The sequence below is a fragment of the Benincasa hispida genome, chromosome 11, assembly GCF_009727055.1.
Source record: "Benincasa hispida cultivar B227 chromosome 11, ASM972705v1, whole genome shotgun sequence".
NCBI lineage: Eukaryota > Viridiplantae > Streptophyta > Magnoliopsida > Cucurbitales > Cucurbitaceae > Benincasa > Benincasa hispida.
Genome location: NC_052359.1, coordinates 59,730,177 through 59,751,271, shown reverse-complemented (window position 1 = coordinate 59,751,271; position 21,095 = coordinate 59,730,177). Strand labels below are relative to the sequence as shown.

The window sequence follows — 21,095 nt, the reverse complement described above, 5'->3', positions numbered from 1 at the left end:
TTCACATTTTCTCCCAACTTTTGTCTTTTTTTTTTTCTTATTCTTTTAATTTTTTTAGTGTTTCTTTTTTTGCATTTTCGGAGAATAATAAAAATTGAATCAAATTTCTAGCCACGAATTAAGGTTAAATCTATTTTTTTTTTCATATTTTCCTCAACTTTCATCCTCTTTTATTTTTTTAGTGTTTTTTTGTATTTTTGTACAATTTTTTATTGTAAAATTTAAATTTGTAAAGGCTTCCGGTAAAATAAAAATTGAATCAAATTTCTAGCCATGAATGAAGGCTAAATCTATTTTTTTCACATAGATTTGTTTTACTGTAGATTTTTTTCACGGAGATTTGTTTTACACGGGAATTCAAATAGATTTGTTATCCACTTAAATAAAAATAATAAAAAATAATAAAAATATCCCGTCCACGAGTTCGTTAGCTGACATAAAAATCGTGTAATGGATACACGATTTTGCTACCCTATTTTTGTCTACTTTTTCCTTCCACCTTACTTTTGTAATTTCTTTCTTATATACCCTATTTTTGTCATTACTTTTAAAAAATACATTATTTTTTAACTTACCTCAATATTATAACGTATATATTTGATTACTTTTTTAAATGCATATACATCTTAAGAGAATTTTTATTTACCCTTTTGAGCTGAGCTGAGCTGAGCTGAGTTGAGTTTTTTTTTTTTTAATTTTTTAATTTTTTAATAATTAATTAAGTTTTTTAGAATGAGTTAGAGTTTAGTTGACAAAACTATAATCGTATATTTCATTTACATGATTACTGGTAAAAGCATGCTATTAAATTATTTCATATGATTCAAGAGAAATTAAGACGACTTTAAGTTTATTTTCCTGACTGAATAGAATTTATATTTTAATGGTAGATTTTCCCTAGAATTAAACGATTAAGGGATCTTTTGGATTCACTTTTTAAATATTTTAAAATATATATTCCCAAGATACTAAAAAGGCATTTCAAACCAGTTTGATGTCTTTTCAAAATCAACACAACAACTAATAAAAAGAATTCTATGCAATAAAAATATTATAGAGCATTTGGGTAGAAATTAATTCATATGACTTTAAAGGATTTTTTTTTTTTTTTTTTTTTGAAATTAAAGGAAAAATTGATTGGCTAGAAAAGAACTATTTTCTTGAATAATGTGTAATTAGACATGTATAAATCGCCACCCCTTCAAATGTTACTGGTTATTGTAATACCTCTTATTTTAGAAGAAATTCTGAGTGCAAAATATTTCCAGAATAAGATTGCTTGATAATTGTATTTAATACAATTATTATAAAATAAAAATGATTATCCATTTGATTTATTATTTACTATTATATTATTATTAGAAGAAAAAAGAAAGATGGAAATGGTCATATTAACTAGGTTTTGTTTTTATTGTGTTTACTTATTTATTTTAGTTATGTTTATTAATCCACAAAATTTATACAAATTTCTGCATTTTTAATTAAATTAAAAAACCACTATTTTAATCTTAACAAAAATTCCATTTCAAAATTTTAGCTTAGAGAAAAATACCTTTCTAGACCCTAAATTTTGGATCTAGGTAGTTTCCCATATAGACTTTTAGGTTTCAAAATGTTACACATTTAGGCCGTGTGTATCCACCCATAAATATAATAAATCAATTGTAATATGAAAAGTTGATCCCCATTTGATTACGTTTGTTGCTATTTACTTGTATTCCATAATCATAATGAAATGTGGGGTCTAATAGAACGTGATCTGATTGAGGAATTGAATGTGTTCGATTGATTGAATTTGAAATTTACATGAGATCCACTAGCCATTATCGTTATCATTACTATTAATGTTATAGTATTAGAATCATGAATTTTTCATATTTATTATTACTGTTACTGTTACTGCTACTATTATTGTTACCTTACCTTACCATTACCGCTAAGTCTAGTGATAACAGTAAATGTGATAGATTTGAAATTCTAAGTAAATGTGATCAAAATCAATCCAATTACGTTTGCAATTCAGACTCGTTACAATTGATTTGTCAATGAAATTTCACTACGACTACACCACTTTTCATTACGATTTGGTAAACATGGCCTTAGTACTTAGTTTTGGGTCTGATTTCAATTTAGCCCATAGGTTTCAAAATGTTACAATTTTATCATTGAAATTTGAATTTTTGTTTCAATTTGATCTCTATGTTTGAAGATTTATACTTTGAACCTTGATTTTTCATTAATTACTTGCTTTCTGTGTTTAGTGTCATTGTCTATTAATTAATTTAAATGAAGTATAATTAATTATGTTCACTATTTTTCTTCATTATTAAAATTAAATTTTATAATTATTTTATATTAGTTAATAAACATTAATACCAATAAATTGAAAATGAGCCATATTCAATGAAAAATGGAGGTTAAAAAGGTAAAATAAACACTTCCAAGATTATTCTTCTTGAGATTAGGAAAGCATTTTTAAAATTTTAAACAAAGTAAAAAATTTGACTATACAAGTGATTGGAAAGTTAAAAATAATAATGAAAATGAGAGAATTAATTCTTGTTTTCAAGGGGTTATGATGTATATCCAAAGGGCAACACATTATTGCCATCCCCTTCCTTTCATTGATAGAGACTCACATGTGATATATGTATTATTATTATTCCCAATTCCCAATTCCCAAAGCACTTCTTCTTTCCTTCAACATCATATCTCTTTTGTAGATTTATTTTCTTTTACCATTTTCATTATTTTGAAGGTGATTTTTGGTGTTGGAAGGGTATATAAAAATGAAATCAATTTGTAATTTTCCCTTTTCAAATCACTCAAAAATGAAAAAGTGGGATACCAACGACATATATTAGTGCAACGCGGTTTTATCAAAATCACGTTCAATGCGATTAGACTTGTCAAAATCATACATAATAATGACATCATCTTTTTATTATTTGAAATTTCGACATATCAATTGATGAAGTTGATGTGTCGTCGACAATATATCCTTCATGTGGAGCATGTTGTCGTATAACAAGTCATCAATGACATTATATAGGATATCTTGGTCAATTTTCATATATTCATAATAGGATGTGATATTGTGATCTGATTTAAACGGGTTATTCATCTAGTAATAACTTTTGTATTCAATTTAGGAATTGTTAATCAATGAAGATGTTCTTATGCTTATTATAACTTAGGTATTTTCTCGAGTTTAACCGTGATAAAACTATGTTTACATCACTAACAGATTGGTAAAGATATAGGTTAAGGTGATAATGTGAGTCAAATCAATCATGTATATTGACACATCACAATATGTATAAAGATTGACAAGACAATTTTGTGTGATTTATTCACCACAAATGCAACTTGACCCAATTGGTACTTTATACATTGAGAATGAAAGATCAACTTAAATATAGTTTAATGGGTTAAAATAAGCATTCTTAACCAAAAAGTTAGAAGTTCAAATTCCTACCACAATTACTCAACGATTAACTAAGATAACATAAAAAAAAAATAACATATAATATAAATGAAGGCTTACAAATGTATGGAATAGTTTAACTACAATTTTATTAATAAAATAGAGAAAAAAGGTGAAATTAAGAATATTAGGGCCTCTTTAGCAGGCAATCTGAAAACAAAATTTTAAAAATAAAGAATTCAATGAAAACAAAATTGTATTTCATTTCATGTTTTCAGATATGTGTTTGATAGTTGATTCAGAAATTATATTTAAAATTTAAAAAAATTTCAAAATGTGATTGAAAATATATTCAATTATTCACTAAATATTTGGTTGAATATAAATAACTACTAAATAATTTTTGAACTTGTTTTATGTTAAAACTTTTGTATAATTATTATTTTGTAATATCATATAATATATATAATATATTATATATTTTAAGTTTAACAAAAATAATTGAATTTATAACATGAAACAATATAATTGTTATTGTTTTAATTATCATTTTTAATATAATTTTACATTTTAAAATTTTGAATTCAAAATCTGGATATATCGAAACATAAAAAAATTGTTTTCAAAATTTGCACGATTTGGATCACAGAACTTAAAAACAGAATTCAAACAGTCAATCAAACATATATAGTTGAATTCTATAATCAATATTTTTCTATTTATAAGAATTTCTCTAAATTGTTCTTATTTTATCACAATTTTTTAATTGTGATTTAAATGGAAGGTAATTTTTTGAATTTTTAGTTAAATTCTTAAAAAAATTAATATATATATATATTTTCAAAATTTGACTTGTATTTTAGAAATATCCCTAAAAATGTAGACATCTATAATATGCAAGATGAGAGAATCTAACCTCTTAGATCGAGATGTAGTTGAGTTATGCTCAAATTAACTCACGATATATAATTAATTAGTATCATATGATTAATATTTTTATACCTATTAAACAAATAAAAAATGAAGATATCGAAATATACTTCCGAGAATTATGTATTAGGACGAATATAAGAAATGATAATAATATTAAATAAAATATCACTAAATAATTTCTTGAGACAAGGAGGATTCCAAAGCATAATATTATATATACGTGTATGTATGGAATTTTGGTTTTGTTATTTTGAGAATCTCAAAATTTTTCTTAGAAAATATCATACATTTGGATGCGTTTTTTTCTTAGTTACATTTTCATGAAAAAAAATAAATAAATAAAAAACTAAGTAAACCAACGTGTGGCCAAGCATAGAAATGGTTCTAATTAATGATATTTGGATAATTGAATCATTATATTTTGTGAATTTGAACGTAATTCGATTTTTTTTTTTAAAGAAAAAGATACATGGACCAGTAGCTACACTCGAACATCTCAACTAGGTTAACAAATTCTTAGCACTCTCATCATATTACACGATCTTTCATAAATATTCAATAAATCCAAAAGACCATACAAAAGTCGGCATAACAGATATAACAAAGAAGGATTAGAGATAAACCCATAAGAGGACAACACACAACATTAGAGCTAAGCTTAGCTAATTGAACATATAGAACATATATTCTCGTTCAAGAGATTTAAAGTTTAAATTTCTCCACTCCACATGTTACTGAACTAAAAAGAATTAAATTGTCATAGATTATTGGACGACAAAAAGTAGTAATAAGTAATGGCATGAAAATGAAATTACACCACATATTTCGAATCTATAATTCTATCGTCATAAAAGGTCAATTCTCTCTCACTCCTCTCAAATAACATGTGAAGGGAAGGAATTCAAATCTTTATCCAACTGATCGAAGTTTTATACTTAAATCAGTTGAACTATACTCACGTTGGATTATATCATAAGATTAAAGAGAGATACATGCATGTCCAAATTTTAAGCTTTGCGTTTTAAATTGCTATTATGAGATAATCACATTGTGTCAGTCGTATTCGATAATCCTTCTCTCTCGAGTCGAGAGAGAAAGATAGAGGACATATCGGGAATCTATTTGTCTCTCTCTCATCCATGCAACATGTATATTGGAGTGTGTCCTTATCTGGTCGGACATATATATCTTTAGGGCTCATTCTCTTCCCCACCTGTTAAATTAGGGTTTTTTTTTTCCTTATTATATAGAAAGAGGAGAGAGATGAGACATAGGGTTTTGTGTATTTGTTATAAGTGCATGTGTTAGAGAGAGAGAGAGAGAAAAAGCATTGGATACCAAAATAGGGATGGGAAAAAGCATATATGATGTGAATGAAAATCCAAGGGAAAACAGACAAAAGTGGTTGCTTTCTCTCTCATATATATAATATAATTTTTTTGACATTTTTTTAAAAAAAAAATTTCATCACAAATAGTATTACATTTTGAGATTAAAATTAAAATGTCTACTTAAGGCCTTAATTAAAAAAATTATGGTGTCTCTAAATTTTTTATTATGATTTTTTTAGTTGAGCAAATGTATGAGATTAAAGAAAAAAGTGTTGTAATTGTTGAATAATGCTATTGTTGACAAATTATGTTTTTTTTTTTCTAGTTCATGTTATTAATATTATTTCAAGGAATATATATTGGAAATGAGTATTATGATAAGTGTTTGTTTTCAATTTAAGTTTAATTTAGAAGATAAAGTACTAATTATTATTTCAAAGGTCGATGATTAATCTTTCACTCTATAATTGTTGAACTAAAACGAAGGTTTATATTCTTTATTAGTTACAACGACATATTGTTAAGGGTTGTTTTTAAATATAGAAAAATGAATTAAAATATTTATAAAATATAACAAAATTTTATAACTATCAATGATAGATGCTCTATCAGTTCTATCAGTGACATTGATAGACACTGATAGAAGTCTATCAATGTCTATTAACGTCTATCATTGATAGTTCTAAAATTTTATTATATCTTGTAAATATTTTCAACAGTTTTACCATTTGAAATAATTTTTCTATTGTTAATGGTATTAACAATATGAACTAAAATAGAAATTTAGGAATAAATATAACTAAAACTTTTTTTAATCATTAGTTTATATATATGTGTGTATCATGCAAACTTTGGATTGATTTTATGAAGAGCACCCCACATGTTGTACATGTACTAAAGAAAAATAAAATTATGAATCCCTTAAATCATGGGTTCAAACATTTTCTTTGGTCTCAATTAAGCAACAAATTAGAGCCCACTTAATTTTCATAACAAATTTATCAGTATTATTATTATTTTATTTTTAAAACAATAAATTTGTTTATTCATAATTCCTTTATATTTTAGTTTATGAAAAAAGAACATATTATAAATTAACATTAATATATAGTTAAATTTATCCAATCAATTACGAAAAAAACAACTATTATACGAAAATATAATCTAAATCTTGTAAAACCTACCTACAAAATTGTATATAATAACACATTTAATTATCGGTTGAGTTATATATATGTAGATCAATCAAGACTCAGGAAAGTCAATAAATTATAACCAACATCAATCAATGAAATCGGTTCATGATCTTCTATTTGAAAAAGCGTAGACGACGAGCAAATCTTCTCAAATCAATTCAATCGAGTCAATTCGTCAACACCAACACATGAATCACATCCCTACTCATGATCCACACCAAAGGGTCCTTTTCTTTTTTTTTTTTTCTTTCTCTTTTTTTTCTTTTTGAAACAAAATATTTCAAAACAAAAAGAAAAAAAGAGTTGTGATTACAAAATAGATAGAGACAAGTAAAGGTATCACGGACGGATGTGGGAATTACAAAGCAAAAGTATGGGGAAATGTAAACTATATATATATATATATATCTTCTCTTTCTTCTGTCTCAATGTTTCTGACCCTCTGATTTGTTGTACTGATATGTCAAATGCCCAAAATTACCCTTTCATAATTATTACTTAATCATTCTTTTCCAGATTCACCCCCATAAAGTTTACTTACTTTTACTTTTTTTTTTACCACATAAAAAAAAAAAAAAACAAAATCTCACACCCTTTTCTCTCTCTCTCTTTGTTTTGATTACTTCTAGGTAGATTAGGTACTTTGTTTGCTATACATTACAATCCCCCCTTTTCACTCGAACTTTTTAACTTGCCTTTTTTACATTTGGTCTATTGATTGAGATATTCATTTTCACCGTGGTGATTTTTCGTTTAAGTAGAGATCGAAAGAGGATGTAGGAGAAAAAACTTCTCTGATAAGCGAAATCTCCTATTCCCACCACGTTCTTGTCTCGTTTGTCTTTTTTTTAATTTATTGTTTTTATTATTGTTAACTATAACATTTAAAATTTTAAGTTTTATTGTTTAATGGTCAAGATAATAGATATGTTTGAAGATTTAGGTTATATATTGATAATTTGAAAGATAATTATTTCATTCAAGAGAAAATTTGTTATATAATTAAACAAAAATTTAAAAAATTAAACAGAAGATCTTTGTGAGAATTCAATCCTTGCAAATTTTTCCTATTGGAAATTTTCACTTAGAACTTCGAAAAATTAAATGGAAAATTTCACGGGATGAAATTGAAATAAGGAGGAGAGATAGAAATAGAGAAACTATCCTTAACGTGGCCCGCCCACCTTGTGAATATCTCTATCTGTTAATGTACATATAGGTCCACTATTTTTCATTTTTTTGTTTTTGTTTTTTTTGAATATATAAATATTCATCATGGGAATTGCTTCAATTGGGTTGGTGCTAGGGTTTTAACGGTGTTCGTATGTTTTTCAATTTATTTTCCAATATGGTTTTTGAAGTTTGAGTTAGCGTTTGAGAATGAGTGTGGAAAGTGATTGATTGATATCAACTTTTGTTCTTGAAAACAAAACTTTGAGTATTGACTTGTGTATGTGTGTGTATAGAGATCTTTTTAGTTTAGAAACTTACTAATTAAAGTTTTAGGTGGAGTTGTTTGGGTAATAGTCTTTTGTGAAAGGATAGAATAATGTCATTTTTTAAAGTATTCTATTAGGAAAAAGACAATCACATGGTAGTTATTCATGAGTAAAGAACATTTTTGTTGACCACAAGTTTAAACAAGGTATATTTGGGGAGGAGGTTTTTGGCTTTATCAATTTGGACTATTGTGTAAAATAACACTAGTAGTTATGTTTTACATTTGCTATTATGGGTTCATTTATAGTTAGATGTTATAGGTGAGCTTCTCTAGAGTCATTTAGACTAGACGTCGAAGTCTCCTATTGAAACTATTAAAGGTCGAATTAAGGAGTGACATCGAATACATACGAATAGCTCAATTGAGGTACATGTCCATCTCCTTTCCCTTCTCACATTTTCTACGTACAATCATGATATATAACATTGGATAGTAAGAAATGGTATGAATAGAAGAGAGACATCCTATTTAAAGAGCTATGCTATACTATCCTTATCCTAATCCTAACTCAAGTAGCTGAATACTACTACGACCTCAACAGTAATTTAAATTACTGGAGCATGTTTGACACATACATATCGATATGAATTCCTTTCCTTACAAGCTAGATTGACTTTTTGGTCTATTTCCTTAGTAGAAAAGTTTAAATAGACATGCGACTAAAGTCTTACATGAATGATTAAATTTTTATTAAAACTCATTACAAGTTCTCATTTATTTGCTTTAAAGAGAGAAGCTATACACAAATCCATATATATACCTTTTCAACCAAACTTTATGTAACACAATGAGTCAACACTAACACCATATCTTTCATATAGTTGATCAAAGACAAACAAAGAGTTTGGTGTAGTTAGTAAGTTTACATCTGTATATAAATATATGTATATATATATATATATATAATTAATTAATATGATAGCTTTGAATATAACTCATCAAATGGGACCCCCACTTTTTTCATTGAAAAGTTGAATGTACTGTTGAAGTTTGAACCTCAAAAATGTTGAAAAAAAAAATGAAGAACTGTATATACATTCTGGTTACAAAGCATGTGTATAGAAAGAGAGAGAAAGAGAGAGACAAACAGAGAGAGTTGGTTGTCCATTCCAACATATGGCTTACAAAATTAAAAAGATAATAGAATAATAGAATTTAATATCCACATAGTATTTCAAAAATATAGGTTTAAATACTACTTTGATTTCTGTACTTTTGGTTTCGATTCATTTTGTTCCTTACATTTTTAACTTTTTGATTCATTTTGGTATTTGAAGTTTTAAAAAGTAACCGTTTTGAACTCTTAAAAATGAAAATGAAGGGATTGGAATGGTATCACTTTGTGAAAGTACAAGGATTAAAAATACAGGTACCAAAATAATATTTAAACCAATATATATATATATATATATATATATATTTGAGTTTAGGAGAGAGAAAAAGAGTAAAATAAAAGGGGGAAGAGATTGTTTTTCATAAGAGAAAAACATGTTGGTTTTTGGTGTTTTCTTAAAAGCAAACAAAAGAGGGAAAAATCACACCTCAGATCTCCATTAGAAGAAAACACACACTCTCTTCTCTTCTTCTCTTCTCTTCTCATCATCATATATAAATTTTTTTTTTCTCTTCCAAAGGTCTTTTGTTCAGATTCAAAGTCTTCAAAACTTTGGTTTTTACTGTCTTTTGGCAGAACCCTAACAATTAGTCTCTTCCTCTCTTTTCCTTTGTCAACAGATCATCATCATCATCATTTTAACACAACCAAAATCCCTTCCCTCAAGTTTTTTTAGTTGTTTGTTTGCAGATTAAGAAAAATTTAAAAATCCCTTGGTCTTTTCTTGTTTGTTCTTGTCTAAACCATCTTCAATCACCTCCAAAATAAGAACCCAAAAACCAAAAAATTATGTCAACTAATCCCTTTTCTCTTCTCTCTTCTACTACAACTGCCTTTGCTCATCAGCACGACGATGCCAACCCTAACCCTAACCCTAAACCGAAACCCTCCGCTGCTACAAAGAAGAAGAGAAACCTCCCTGGAACCCCAGGTGAGGCGCGCTTAATCTACTTCCTTCTTTGATTTGTTTTTGTTTTTTAAATAATCGCATAAGGTTTTTTTCATGCGGAGCTTGAATAAGTTGTGTTGTTGTTGTTGTTGCAGATCCCGATGCGGAAGTTATTGCTTTGTCGCCGAAATCGCTCATGGCAACGAATAGATTCATATGTGAAATTTGTAACAAGGGTTTTCAGAGAGACCAGAATCTGCAACTTCATCGACGAGGGCATAACTTACCATGGAAGTTGCGACAACGAACAAACAAGGAGCCGATCAAGAAGAAGGTGTATATTTGTCCAGAGAAGACCTGCGTACACCACGATCCGTCGCGAGCCCTCGGCGACCTCACCGGAATAAAGAAGCATTTCAGCCGGAAACACGGCGAGAAGAAGTGGAAATGTGACAAGTGTTCTAAGAAATATGCAGTTCAATCTGATTGGAAAGCTCACTCCAAAACTTGTGGGACTAGAGAATATAAGTGTGATTGTGGAACCCTTTTTTCCAGGTAAACTTTCTCTCATTCAAGAAATTAAATGAGTTCAAATCATTTTTCTCACCATCCAAACAAACAAAACATAGAAGATTCGAAAACCTCTAACTTTTTAATAGTAGTGACCGAGACAAATCAGTTTCAAACTGTAGTATCACAGATCAATCAGGGTTGGAGAAGAAACACGTTTTTCAAATCATGGGTCATTTTTGAATCAAGCAAAAGGCAAAAACTCACTTTTTTTTATAATTTTTTTTAATTTTTTTTAAACTCTTATTGTTAAAGACAGAAGTAATTAATGCAAGATTGTGTCTCTGACCTAGAAATTGAATTGTAACAAACATAAAGACAAATGATTGGACAAAATTAAAGTGTTGGATTTTTGTTTCTCTTACAGGAAAGATAGCTTCATAACCCACAGAGCATTTTGTGATGCTTTAGCTGAAGAAAGTGCAAGAATCACAACAGTTTCAGCTACAAATATTCTCAATAATCTTAGAAATGATTCAAATATTCTTCTTCACCAACAAGATCAATCTTTGATTGATCATCATACCAATAATACTCTTCAATCTCTTGGAGATATTTCTGGGCTTTCCCAATTCAATCATTCAGATCATTTCTTGAGAGATTTTGAAGATCATCAACACAAGAACAGATCTCCATTATCACTTTGGTTGAACCAAGCTTCAGCTGAAACTGCAATGAACAATCACAACAATAACAATAATAATATTTCCAACCTTTTTGGAGCTTCTTCTTCTTCTTCCAATCTTTTCGGATCCATAACCGAAAACGGGCTTTCGATGTTGCCAGTAATCGAGAAGGAAGATGTTGAGAATAAGGGAGGTAATAATTTGTCGAAAGCTACATCATCGTCGGCAGCGGCACTGTTGTCGGGTCAGTCTTCTCAGTCTGTTGTTTCGTCTTCTCCGATGTCGGCCACCGCCCTTCTGCAAAAGGCTGCTCTTATGGGCTCAACTAGAAGCAACAACAATAATAATTCCCCGCTCTTCGGTGCGGGTGCTTTTGGAGTAATGAGCTCTTCATCGTCGTCATCATCGTCTTCCAATGCAGTAAGCTTGAACTCTCTTAATAAATCTAGAAGCTTGACAATGGCTGACTCGGTTCAGATGATCGGTACCAACTCCGACTTAAGCTCGAATTGTCTCAGCCAGCTTCTAATACCACAGAACGGTAAATTAAATTTAATCTTTTATTCATATTTTTAACCCTCATTTCAGCTATAGATTTGAAAATTACTACTAAATTCAACAAATGACTCTGAATATTAATTGAGAAAAAAAAAATACCAATATCACTAAATTATATTCTAATTATATAGGATAGAGTTAGGACAGGATTATTATAATAATTATTATTATTAATTTTTTGTATGTATAACATTTCAATATGAAAATTTAAAGGGGTAAATTATTAGAGAAAAAAATATTTTAAATGTTAAACTTTTTCATATGAATTTTTAAAGCCCTAGACCAAGACAATGCGACATTTTTCTCTCTAAATTACATCAACCTTAAAAATTGTTTTTAAATAAAGGAAAATAAAACAACTTATTTACAAATATAATAAAATTTTACTATATATTACGATCTATCATTAGTAGACAGTGACATTTTATTATACTTAAAAATATTTTCCACAGTTTTTTCATATTCTTAATGCAGGTAACAACGTTATGATTAGAAGTAGCGGTCAAACGAGGGACTTCCTCGGAGTTGGAGGAGGAGAAGCACCCCGACCGCCATTCCTTCCGCCGGAGCTAGCAAAATTTGCCACCATAAACTCAACAGTGGGATTAAGCCAATTCGCCGCCAACCACTAAAATCCCATCATCAAAGCCATCAAACTTAATCAAATCGGAAGGTCAGTAGAAAATAAAAATAATTTTCATGTGAGAAATTACCACGTTTTATTTTTAACCATAATGATAAGGAAGCCACATATTTTTTTACAGTGCAGGGCGGCGGAAACGGTCAGAAGGGGCCGACGGCGGGGGCCACCGGTGGATGTTTAAAGTTTGACAGTTCCAAAAAGCAGTAAAAATGGCCATGCATGTAAAACCTTTTTTTCTTTTTCTTCTTTTGCCTTTTGTTATTTTCTATGTTGTCGTTTGAACTTTTAAAATTTTTCTTTTTCCTTTCTTTTTGTAATTTCGCTTTCAAATTATTGCATTTGCCAGAGAAAACTATTTCTATATATAAATAAATATAAATATATATATGACTACTGGTCAAATTAATCTGGCCGGCAGCCACCATCAGGTCAACGTCGGTAAGCTTGAAGAAAAATAATTGATAATGATAATAATGATACAATTTGGGACCAATTAGTTTTGGGTTAAAATAACAATTTGTTCCAATACTTAGTTATTTAGAGATAAATTTTATTGAAATGATTAAATGATAATAATCATTTTCATGTAATAAAGTTAATTATTTTAAATAGTAAAACTATTTAAAATGTCAGTAGACTGCGTTAGATATCTATAATTGACACTCATAGATGCCTATAGACTGTGATAAATGTCTATCGCCGTGGTCTATCGCTGATAAACCAATGGCACTTTCCTATATTTATAAACAAGTTGACTCATTTTCATTTATTTAAAATCATTCCTACGATGAAAGATATTATGTCAATATATTTTCACAATTTATTAAAAATAAAGTCATAATAAAGACTAATTTTTCAAGAAAAATGAGTAGTTTTAAAATCTATTAAAAGTGTATTTAAACTTTACTTGTTTTTTTTATGTCAACATGCATGAGCCTTTTTTTTAGTACACTGTTTTCTTTTTTCCTTCCAAATTTTAAAAGATCATGTATTAGGAAAGATGGAAGGTAGAATTCGAGCATTTGGTTAGACATTATTATGATAACTTGATTTTTCTTAAAAATTGGTTGAATTTTAAGTGATTTATGGATGGGTTCATGGAAAATTTTCTAATACGTAATTTCAAAGAGATCAATATTTCAATGTTTGTTCAAGTTTAGAGTTTCATTATAAAAATTAAAAGGGGTAGTTGCAAATATAGACATTAGACCCAAAATATTAGTAGATATAACATAATGTAAAAAAAAAATTACAAATATGATCAAATTTAAATAGTCTATCCGTGATAGACCGACCATATTATTGGTAGTGATAGATCATATTATTGGTAGTGATAGACCCTATTATTGGTAGGAGTCTATCAGTGCTAGAATAAACAATAGAAGTTGATCGCTGATAGACTTGGAAGTCTAGTCTATCAACGATAAAAGTCTATCGCGGATAGACTTGTCTATATTTGTAATTTTTTTAAAATGATGTTATACACTTGGTTATTATTCCTAAAAATGCTACCAATTATAATTACCCAAGTTAAAATTAATTCATTGGGTTTTTTTTCTTTCAATTTAATGATTACACAAAACCTTTGAGAGGCATAATATTAATAATAACAACAACAACAACAATAATAAATTTCTTTAGTTTACATGATTGACAATGTTGGGGATATATCGTTGAATGTATAAAATACTAAAGTACATTTCAGGTTATACCTATGTGATGAACAAAAATAGGTACATTGTAGGATGTACTCAAATATTGCTCTGATTAAATACCATCTTAAACTTTATTAGTATGAGAAATTAGAAAATATTGTCGTTTTGAAAGTTTCATCATAAAAAATAAGATAATCAGTTAGACAATTATTAAATTTGTGTAGTTTACGTTTGTTTTCAAGAAAAGCATATATATTACATGGCATAATCAAGAAAATCGAAAAAAAATTAATGTCATATGTATATACTACAACCGGTTAAGGCATATACTCCTAATCAAGAAGGCTAAAATTTCAACCTTCTATTTCACCAAAGAATAAATAAATAAATCAAAGTCTCATAACAACTATTATAAATATTACATTTGCAAAATTAAACCAAAACAAAGTAAATTAAAATATATTATTAGATTAGAGAGATGAAGAGTTTTAGGGATATATGATTTAAGTTTCCAATGATGTTTATAGATTGAGAATCTCAAGACCCTAATTCAAGAGAGAGATGAGTTTACAAAGAAAAAACAATGTTGGAACTAATTAAGATGGACAAGAATGTATAGGGTCCTAGGTATTATTGTAGGGCACTTTTATTCCTAGGGAAGCACTTGCTTGGGGCAACCACCCCTACACATTTGACTTTGCCCTAAGTAATTTTTATTNCTATGAAAAATGGTCAATGGTCTATAGGACATCCCCTAAATTCAAAGGGTTTTTATTTATTTATTTATTATTATTATTATTTTTTTTTTTTGGAGAAGTTCAACTTTTTGAAGTCCTAAAATAAAAAAAAAAAAAAAAGGACTTTCAAAAGGGAAGATCTATCAAAATGCACAAAAAGGGAAAAGGTGAAAAAAGTTTTTCTTGATTTGTATTGAAATTATAGTGTAATGATGTCTACCTTTTTGTGTTAAATTACAAAAAGAAAAGGGAACAAAGTTGACCTTTTTTTAAAAAAGTAGCTATGTCAATCAGAAAAGTAATGTTGTGAAAATCTTGTCAAATAAAATTAGAAAAAAAATAACAATAATAATAATAAGTTTGAAAAAGATTATTGTAGCTACTACATATCACTCATCAAAATGAATTTTTTGTTTTTTTTTTCCTGATAAGATGTTCTAAAATATGTGATATTCAATACTATATTTTATTTTTCTCCATAAACTTTAGGACATACGTCTAAGATAAGAGTGTATCATTAAGTAACTAAGGCAATAAAAATAATGAACAAAGTGAATTAAAATAAAAATTTCAAATCTTCTTGAAAACCATATTATCAAAATACAACAATATTATATGTTTATAAATTTAAGGTTAAAACTAATTTTTGTAACATTTTAGTTTCAATCGTATAGAATATTATTAATATTAAATGAAATTTGTTACACGTTTAGATTAAAAAACTAATTAGAGATCAAATTTTGCTTTTACATAATAAAAATTTAAATTTTTTGACGAGATTTATGAAGACTAAATTGTTATAAATTTGAAAATATATTGACTAAGTTGTTACAACTTCCATACAAATATTCAGATGTTTTTATTATGCATTTTCTAATATAGTTTTCAAATGCCAAAATAGATTTTAATAATCCCAGATTTTGACTTTCTCTAATCAAAGAAAACTATAAAAATGTATGATAAAACATTTATATGTATATAAATTTATAGAATTCTCATAGAAAAATTATTTACATTAATCATCTACATAGTCTATAGCAACAATGGGATGAAATACACAGAATGTGAAAGCATATACAATAGTTTGAACTCCCTGTCAATGGCACACTGATATGGTCAGCCTCTGAGGCATGGCTTCTGAAGTTCCCATTTCAATATCTTGACCATGAGGATCAATTTGGCTCAAGAGCAAGGTTTCGCGTACTGTTTGAGGCTGCATCGGTTCCTCGACTCGCCGTTGAAGACCAAGTGGAGGATCTGCTTGCATCTGATGCGGTATTGTCAAAGATCCATCTGGCTGCATAGTTGACATAGTTTGATGGGTTGATTGATCGACCCATGGTCTTGTTCGTCGAAGAATTCTCTCGAGAACGGACGTAAGAGCCATTGTAACCCCAAAGCCTGAAAAGGTGGCAAGAAGAACAGCTACAATAGCCTGCATACGAAACTATAGATCCAAACAAACACGATTTACTTGAATGCTAAACAATGCATCTCTTCTTCACATTGCATCAATATCACTACAGTTTTCGAAGTAAATTCTTACCTTTGAGTAGAAAACATGAGAAAAGGCGATCACTAAAGCAAGCTGAATAGCTGCATAAATCCATATATACTTCTTCCATACTGACAACAAACTTCAATAGTATTAATACGGATTGATATCAAGAACAAGCATCGGAAAATTATTTTCCGTATAACGTCTTGAACGAACGAGTAAAGCCCTACCCATGGTTGCTGCAGTCATGGATGCAAGAAGACCAAATATGCAAGAAAATGGAAGAGAAATAGCTAGAGCACTTGATCCCATTTTATGAGCCTGCACAGGCACTGGTATTAGCAATCCGAACAGCCTTGAAAAGGATAAGCAAACCATACATTAATCCCCACCCGTCTACTGGTGTAACATTGTTAACGCCATTGATCGATAGAGAAGAACATTACGAGGTAGATAATTAAGAAGGAGAAGAGTTGGAGAAGTGCTAGAATACCAGGAGTTGCTCTAGGAAGCCAAAGTAAGCTAGCATGTTGATGATAACAAGAAAAGGAACATCCTGCCAAACCCTGTAGAATGTTCGCAAAAAAGTTCAGTTTTCGACTCAAACACAAATTGGAATTCGTCTTCTGACAATCGGGCAGATTTTTATGTACTACGTTAAGAGAATGGATACCCTTTTCCTGGATGCATTCACATTCCAATGGAGAAATGGCTTTACTTGCCTGTATCGAGTAACAGCAACTGAATTGGTTCCGCTTCCTTGGAAGTTGTACGTCTGAACGGCATGCACTCGTAACAGTTCAATTGGAAGATTCTGAACCTCTTGCCTGCACACATCGCATATTCTGTTACCTTTAGTGCTAAACCATTTGATAGCACATTCTTGGTGAGCCAGAGCAAGTTCACCCTTGCAGTTACATTCCATCTTGAACGTCTCGGGACCGTTCCCAAGCTCAATCAAGCATACTCGACAAACAGCTTCTTCTGATATATGTTCACCAGTGTCTATATTTTTATCTGAATCATGAAAATAAAGCATGTATTGATAATTAAAGTTTAAAGAAAACAGAGGAAATATCTGTCTACACCCTTCCCCCCAATTAAAATCCTCAACTAAATTGAGTCATTGGAATAATTATACAGTAACGAAGAGTGAAGAAAACATGACTTCCATGGCACTTCAAGAATGGAGAAGGAATCTAGTTGATGCGAAAAACCGAAAACAAAACAACATAAGAAATATTACCATTATGATGTGTTGGTGATTTAAATGGGGTCATAACGATCTCTTTGCCAATTTGTGGAGAGATTGGAATCGGACGAACAATATTACCATGTAATAATACACTTCCATCTTCTCTGATCAATGGTACAGAATAGGAACGATGCATCGACCTTTGAGCCAAGTCTCTCTGTAATGTGAGGAATTCTGTAAGAACCAAATAGAAAACACAGTTGGAAAAAAACTGTTTGAGCAAAAGGGATAAACCAATCAAATTGTAATGATGTTAAGGGAGTAGCTTCACAATGCATTGCATACGAAAAGTTACATTGATGCTGACTCAACCATAAAAACTAAGCCCAGTCCCGAAAATGCCGAAGTTGATGATCTAAAGACTTAAAATACAAAACTTCAATCCAAAATGTGAAACCCTTCAAATTGGCTAGCTTAGTAGAGAGCAATCAAGTAGAGCTCTCCAACTGACTCACAAGAACCGTTCTACAAAGTCGTTGCAAAGTATAAATGTTATGAAAGATACAAGAATGACAATCAAAGAATAAAGAACAAGAAGAAATCAACACATACGTGGTTCACTAATAGGTTGTTAGATACATCCACCAGCATAAGGAGAGAGAGCAGTTTTATTATTAGAGAGGAATATCAGAAAATACAAATAGAGAGATTCAAGATATTTCAACAATAAGAATGAAGACGGGTGGAAATAGTGCTATAAAACATAATCATATAATTCATATCTATCACAATAAACAGTTTTCATGGTCAGAAGTGATAATATACGTACAGTTGGGATGGGAGGTTCAATTATGCTCCCTTCATATGAGGATCCTAAATCTGCTTCTCTTTTCAATTTGGGGTTGAAAAGTTTTGTAAGCGATAACGACCTCGATATTCTAGGTCTCTGAGATGCAACAACACGAGAAACTTCGCAGGGTAAGATTGGAGACATTTCAACATCTGACCTTAAATTTGCATATTGGGAGTTCATGCTTGTACCAATGCTTTCTGGATTTGATTTACTTTCGGATGGTGAAGCGCCTTGGGAAAATGCAGCATTAGAAAAACTTGGGGAAGATAGAGGGGAGAAAGCCACTCTTTTGGAAGAATGGGCTGGAATTTGGGAAGATTTTGATATCTCAGAATATTCACCAGAGTTCATAGCTGCAAGTGATGGACCATCCATAGGAAGATTATCAAATTTCTGGTGCAAATTAGGGCACTTTTCTTCAGTTGAATCTCCTTCAGCCTTCAGTTTGAAGCAGAAAATCAGAATGAAACTATTTTATATTTAGGAAATATACACAGAACTCAGAATTTTATGAGCCTGAACTCAAAGAAGAATCAAAACAACCAATTCTCTCATTCAGAAAGAGCACAGAAAACCAGAACCCATCAATTTCATTGGTTTGATTCGACTTTTGAAGTATGGTCCCATAACCATAACTGTTTGTCCACTGATTTTCTTTACAAGAACTCTAAACAAAGTACCAACACTTGACAAATGTAACAAAAACTAACTATAATCAACATTGAAGTCCTACCAAACACTCAATAAAAGTGACTTCCTAAGAAAACCCAGATAAATTTTGGACAAATAAACAGAAAATTTGTAATTACTTTGAGATTTGAAGCACCAAACTTGCTCTTCAAAGGGTCTCCACCGTCTTCTTCAGCTAGATTGTGCTTCCCAGTAGCCATTTTTCATTGAAGAACTTATCTCACGCCAATTGCCGGAACAAGACCATGATTCTTGAAAAAAAAGTAATGGGGTATCAAGTTTTCTTTGAAACTCTCTAATCTGATAATAAAATAACCAAAAAACATGGAAAAGGCAGAGGGAAAGAGAATCAAAATTGGGGTTTTGGTCTATTCCATTGACATTCATATGAATGTTTTGGAAGAGCTGATTTTTGAGTTCTGACAGGTGTTTGATATGGTTACATTATCCATTTTCCGTTCTTGACCCGGAAAAAATCAAGTAATTAAAAAGGGATAAGAAAGTGACAACAAAGAAAACTAATTATTGAATAGAGCTTTAATTAGCAGAATTATGAAAACCACTTGTCTAAAACATGACGTTTTGTATAATTTGTTTATAATTGACTTTTTTTTTTCCTTCTAAAGATAGAACAAGATGATAATTGACTTATTTTTCCACTTAAAATAACACAAAGATGGTAATTAAGTCGAGAATGTGATATTAATTCCTATGGAATCCAATTGACCAACTTTAAGCTAGCAAGGGGTTGCACTTCTAGTCTATCCAAACTCAACTGGTACGTTGTAAGTTGGACATTGGTATTTAAAACTGTTTAGGAGTCGTTTAGTTAGAGGGTCTCAGAATTAGCACATGTATCCAAATCTCAGGTTTGTTTCATAATTTTCATTTTTTTTCTGAAATAAGATATTATCGACATTCTCATTTATTATAAATCAGAGTTTTATATTCATTTTCAAAATGGTGGATTTTCTCTTTTCCCCTCCCCATCTATTTTTCATTTTATATATAATTTCATTTAGAATATAATTAATTAATTAATATTAATTTAAAAAAATTAATAAAAATATGCATTTTAATAAATCAACAGCAGTCTATTAAAATATTTACTTAATTTATTTTTATAATAAAAATTTATTAAATGAATGCAATTACTTTTGAATTAATTGCTCAAAAGACCTATTTTAAAGGTCCAAAATGGCAAATGACTCAGTTTTTGAAAAAAATGTCAAATGCCCCTTTACTAATGTCATGACCACGTGAAGTTACATTATTGCTCTTCTTTTTTCTTTTTCCTCTTCTTTGGTGGGAGAAATCTTCCTCTGCACATCGTCGTCTTCTTCTCCAATTTATTCTCCTCCGTTCGTTTAATTCTTCTTCTCTGGCATGATGAGTCCATGCGAGCAGCTCCGATGCGACCAACTCTAGTGAGCAAGAGACGAGAGAGAGGAGTGATTTTTTGAGTGATGAAACGAAGAGAGAGCGAGACGAGTTAGAGCGATAGAGATAGTAATTTGTGAGTGAAAAAAGAAGAGAGAGCGAGACAAGCAAGAACGATACTACTTTTCTATGTGCGTGCGAGTATATTTTTGTAATTTCACTCGAATTTGACGTTAGCAAATGGTCATTTGGCATTTTTTTTTCCAGAAATCGGATCATTTCACATTTTTTGCTTAATT

General features: G+C 29.8%; 2 protein-coding genes across 4 annotated transcripts; one reads left to right on the top strand and one right to left on the bottom strand.

The window, feature by feature from the left end:
- The first annotated feature begins 9,874 nt into the window (after nt 1–9,874).
- On the top strand, nt 9,875–13,197 carry LOC120089851 (zinc finger protein BALDIBIS-like). 2 transcript variants are annotated; one of them, XM_039047264.1, is made up of 5 exons: nt 9,875–10,433; nt 10,547–10,946; nt 11,329–12,128; nt 12,620–12,818; nt 12,915–13,197. In XM_039047264.1, exons 1-4 carry the CDS (start codon nt 10,292–10,294, stop codon nt 12,775–12,777), a joined length of 1,500 nt encoding a protein of 499 aa, XP_038903192.1. In that variant the 5' UTR covers nt 9,875–10,291; the 3' UTR covers nt 12,778–12,818; nt 12,915–13,197. The 2 variants fall into 2 exon arrangements, with proteins under 2 accessions (XP_038903192.1, XP_038903191.1); XM_039047263.1 differs by having other exon boundaries at nt 9,876–10,433; nt 12,910–13,193.
- A 2,956-nt stretch (nt 13,198–16,153) lies between these two features.
- On the bottom strand, nt 16,154–19,878 carry LOC120089760. Of its 2 annotated transcripts, none has more exons than XM_039047147.1 (8): nt 19,536–19,876; nt 18,703–19,164; nt 17,925–18,090; nt 17,401–17,695; nt 17,172–17,244; nt 16,909–16,999; nt 16,727–16,806; nt 16,154–16,627 (listed from the first exon to the last, which is right to left on the bottom strand). In XM_039047147.1, exons 1-8 carry the CDS (start codon nt 19,614–19,616, stop codon nt 16,277–16,279), a joined length of 1,599 nt encoding a protein of 532 aa, XP_038903075.1. In that variant the 5' UTR covers nt 19,617–19,876; the 3' UTR covers nt 16,154–16,276. The 2 variants fall into 2 exon arrangements, with proteins under 2 accessions (XP_038903075.1, XP_038903076.1); XM_039047148.1 differs by having other exon boundaries at nt 16,317–16,581; nt 19,536–19,878.
- Between the last annotated feature and the right edge of the window lie 1,217 nt (nt 19,879–21,095).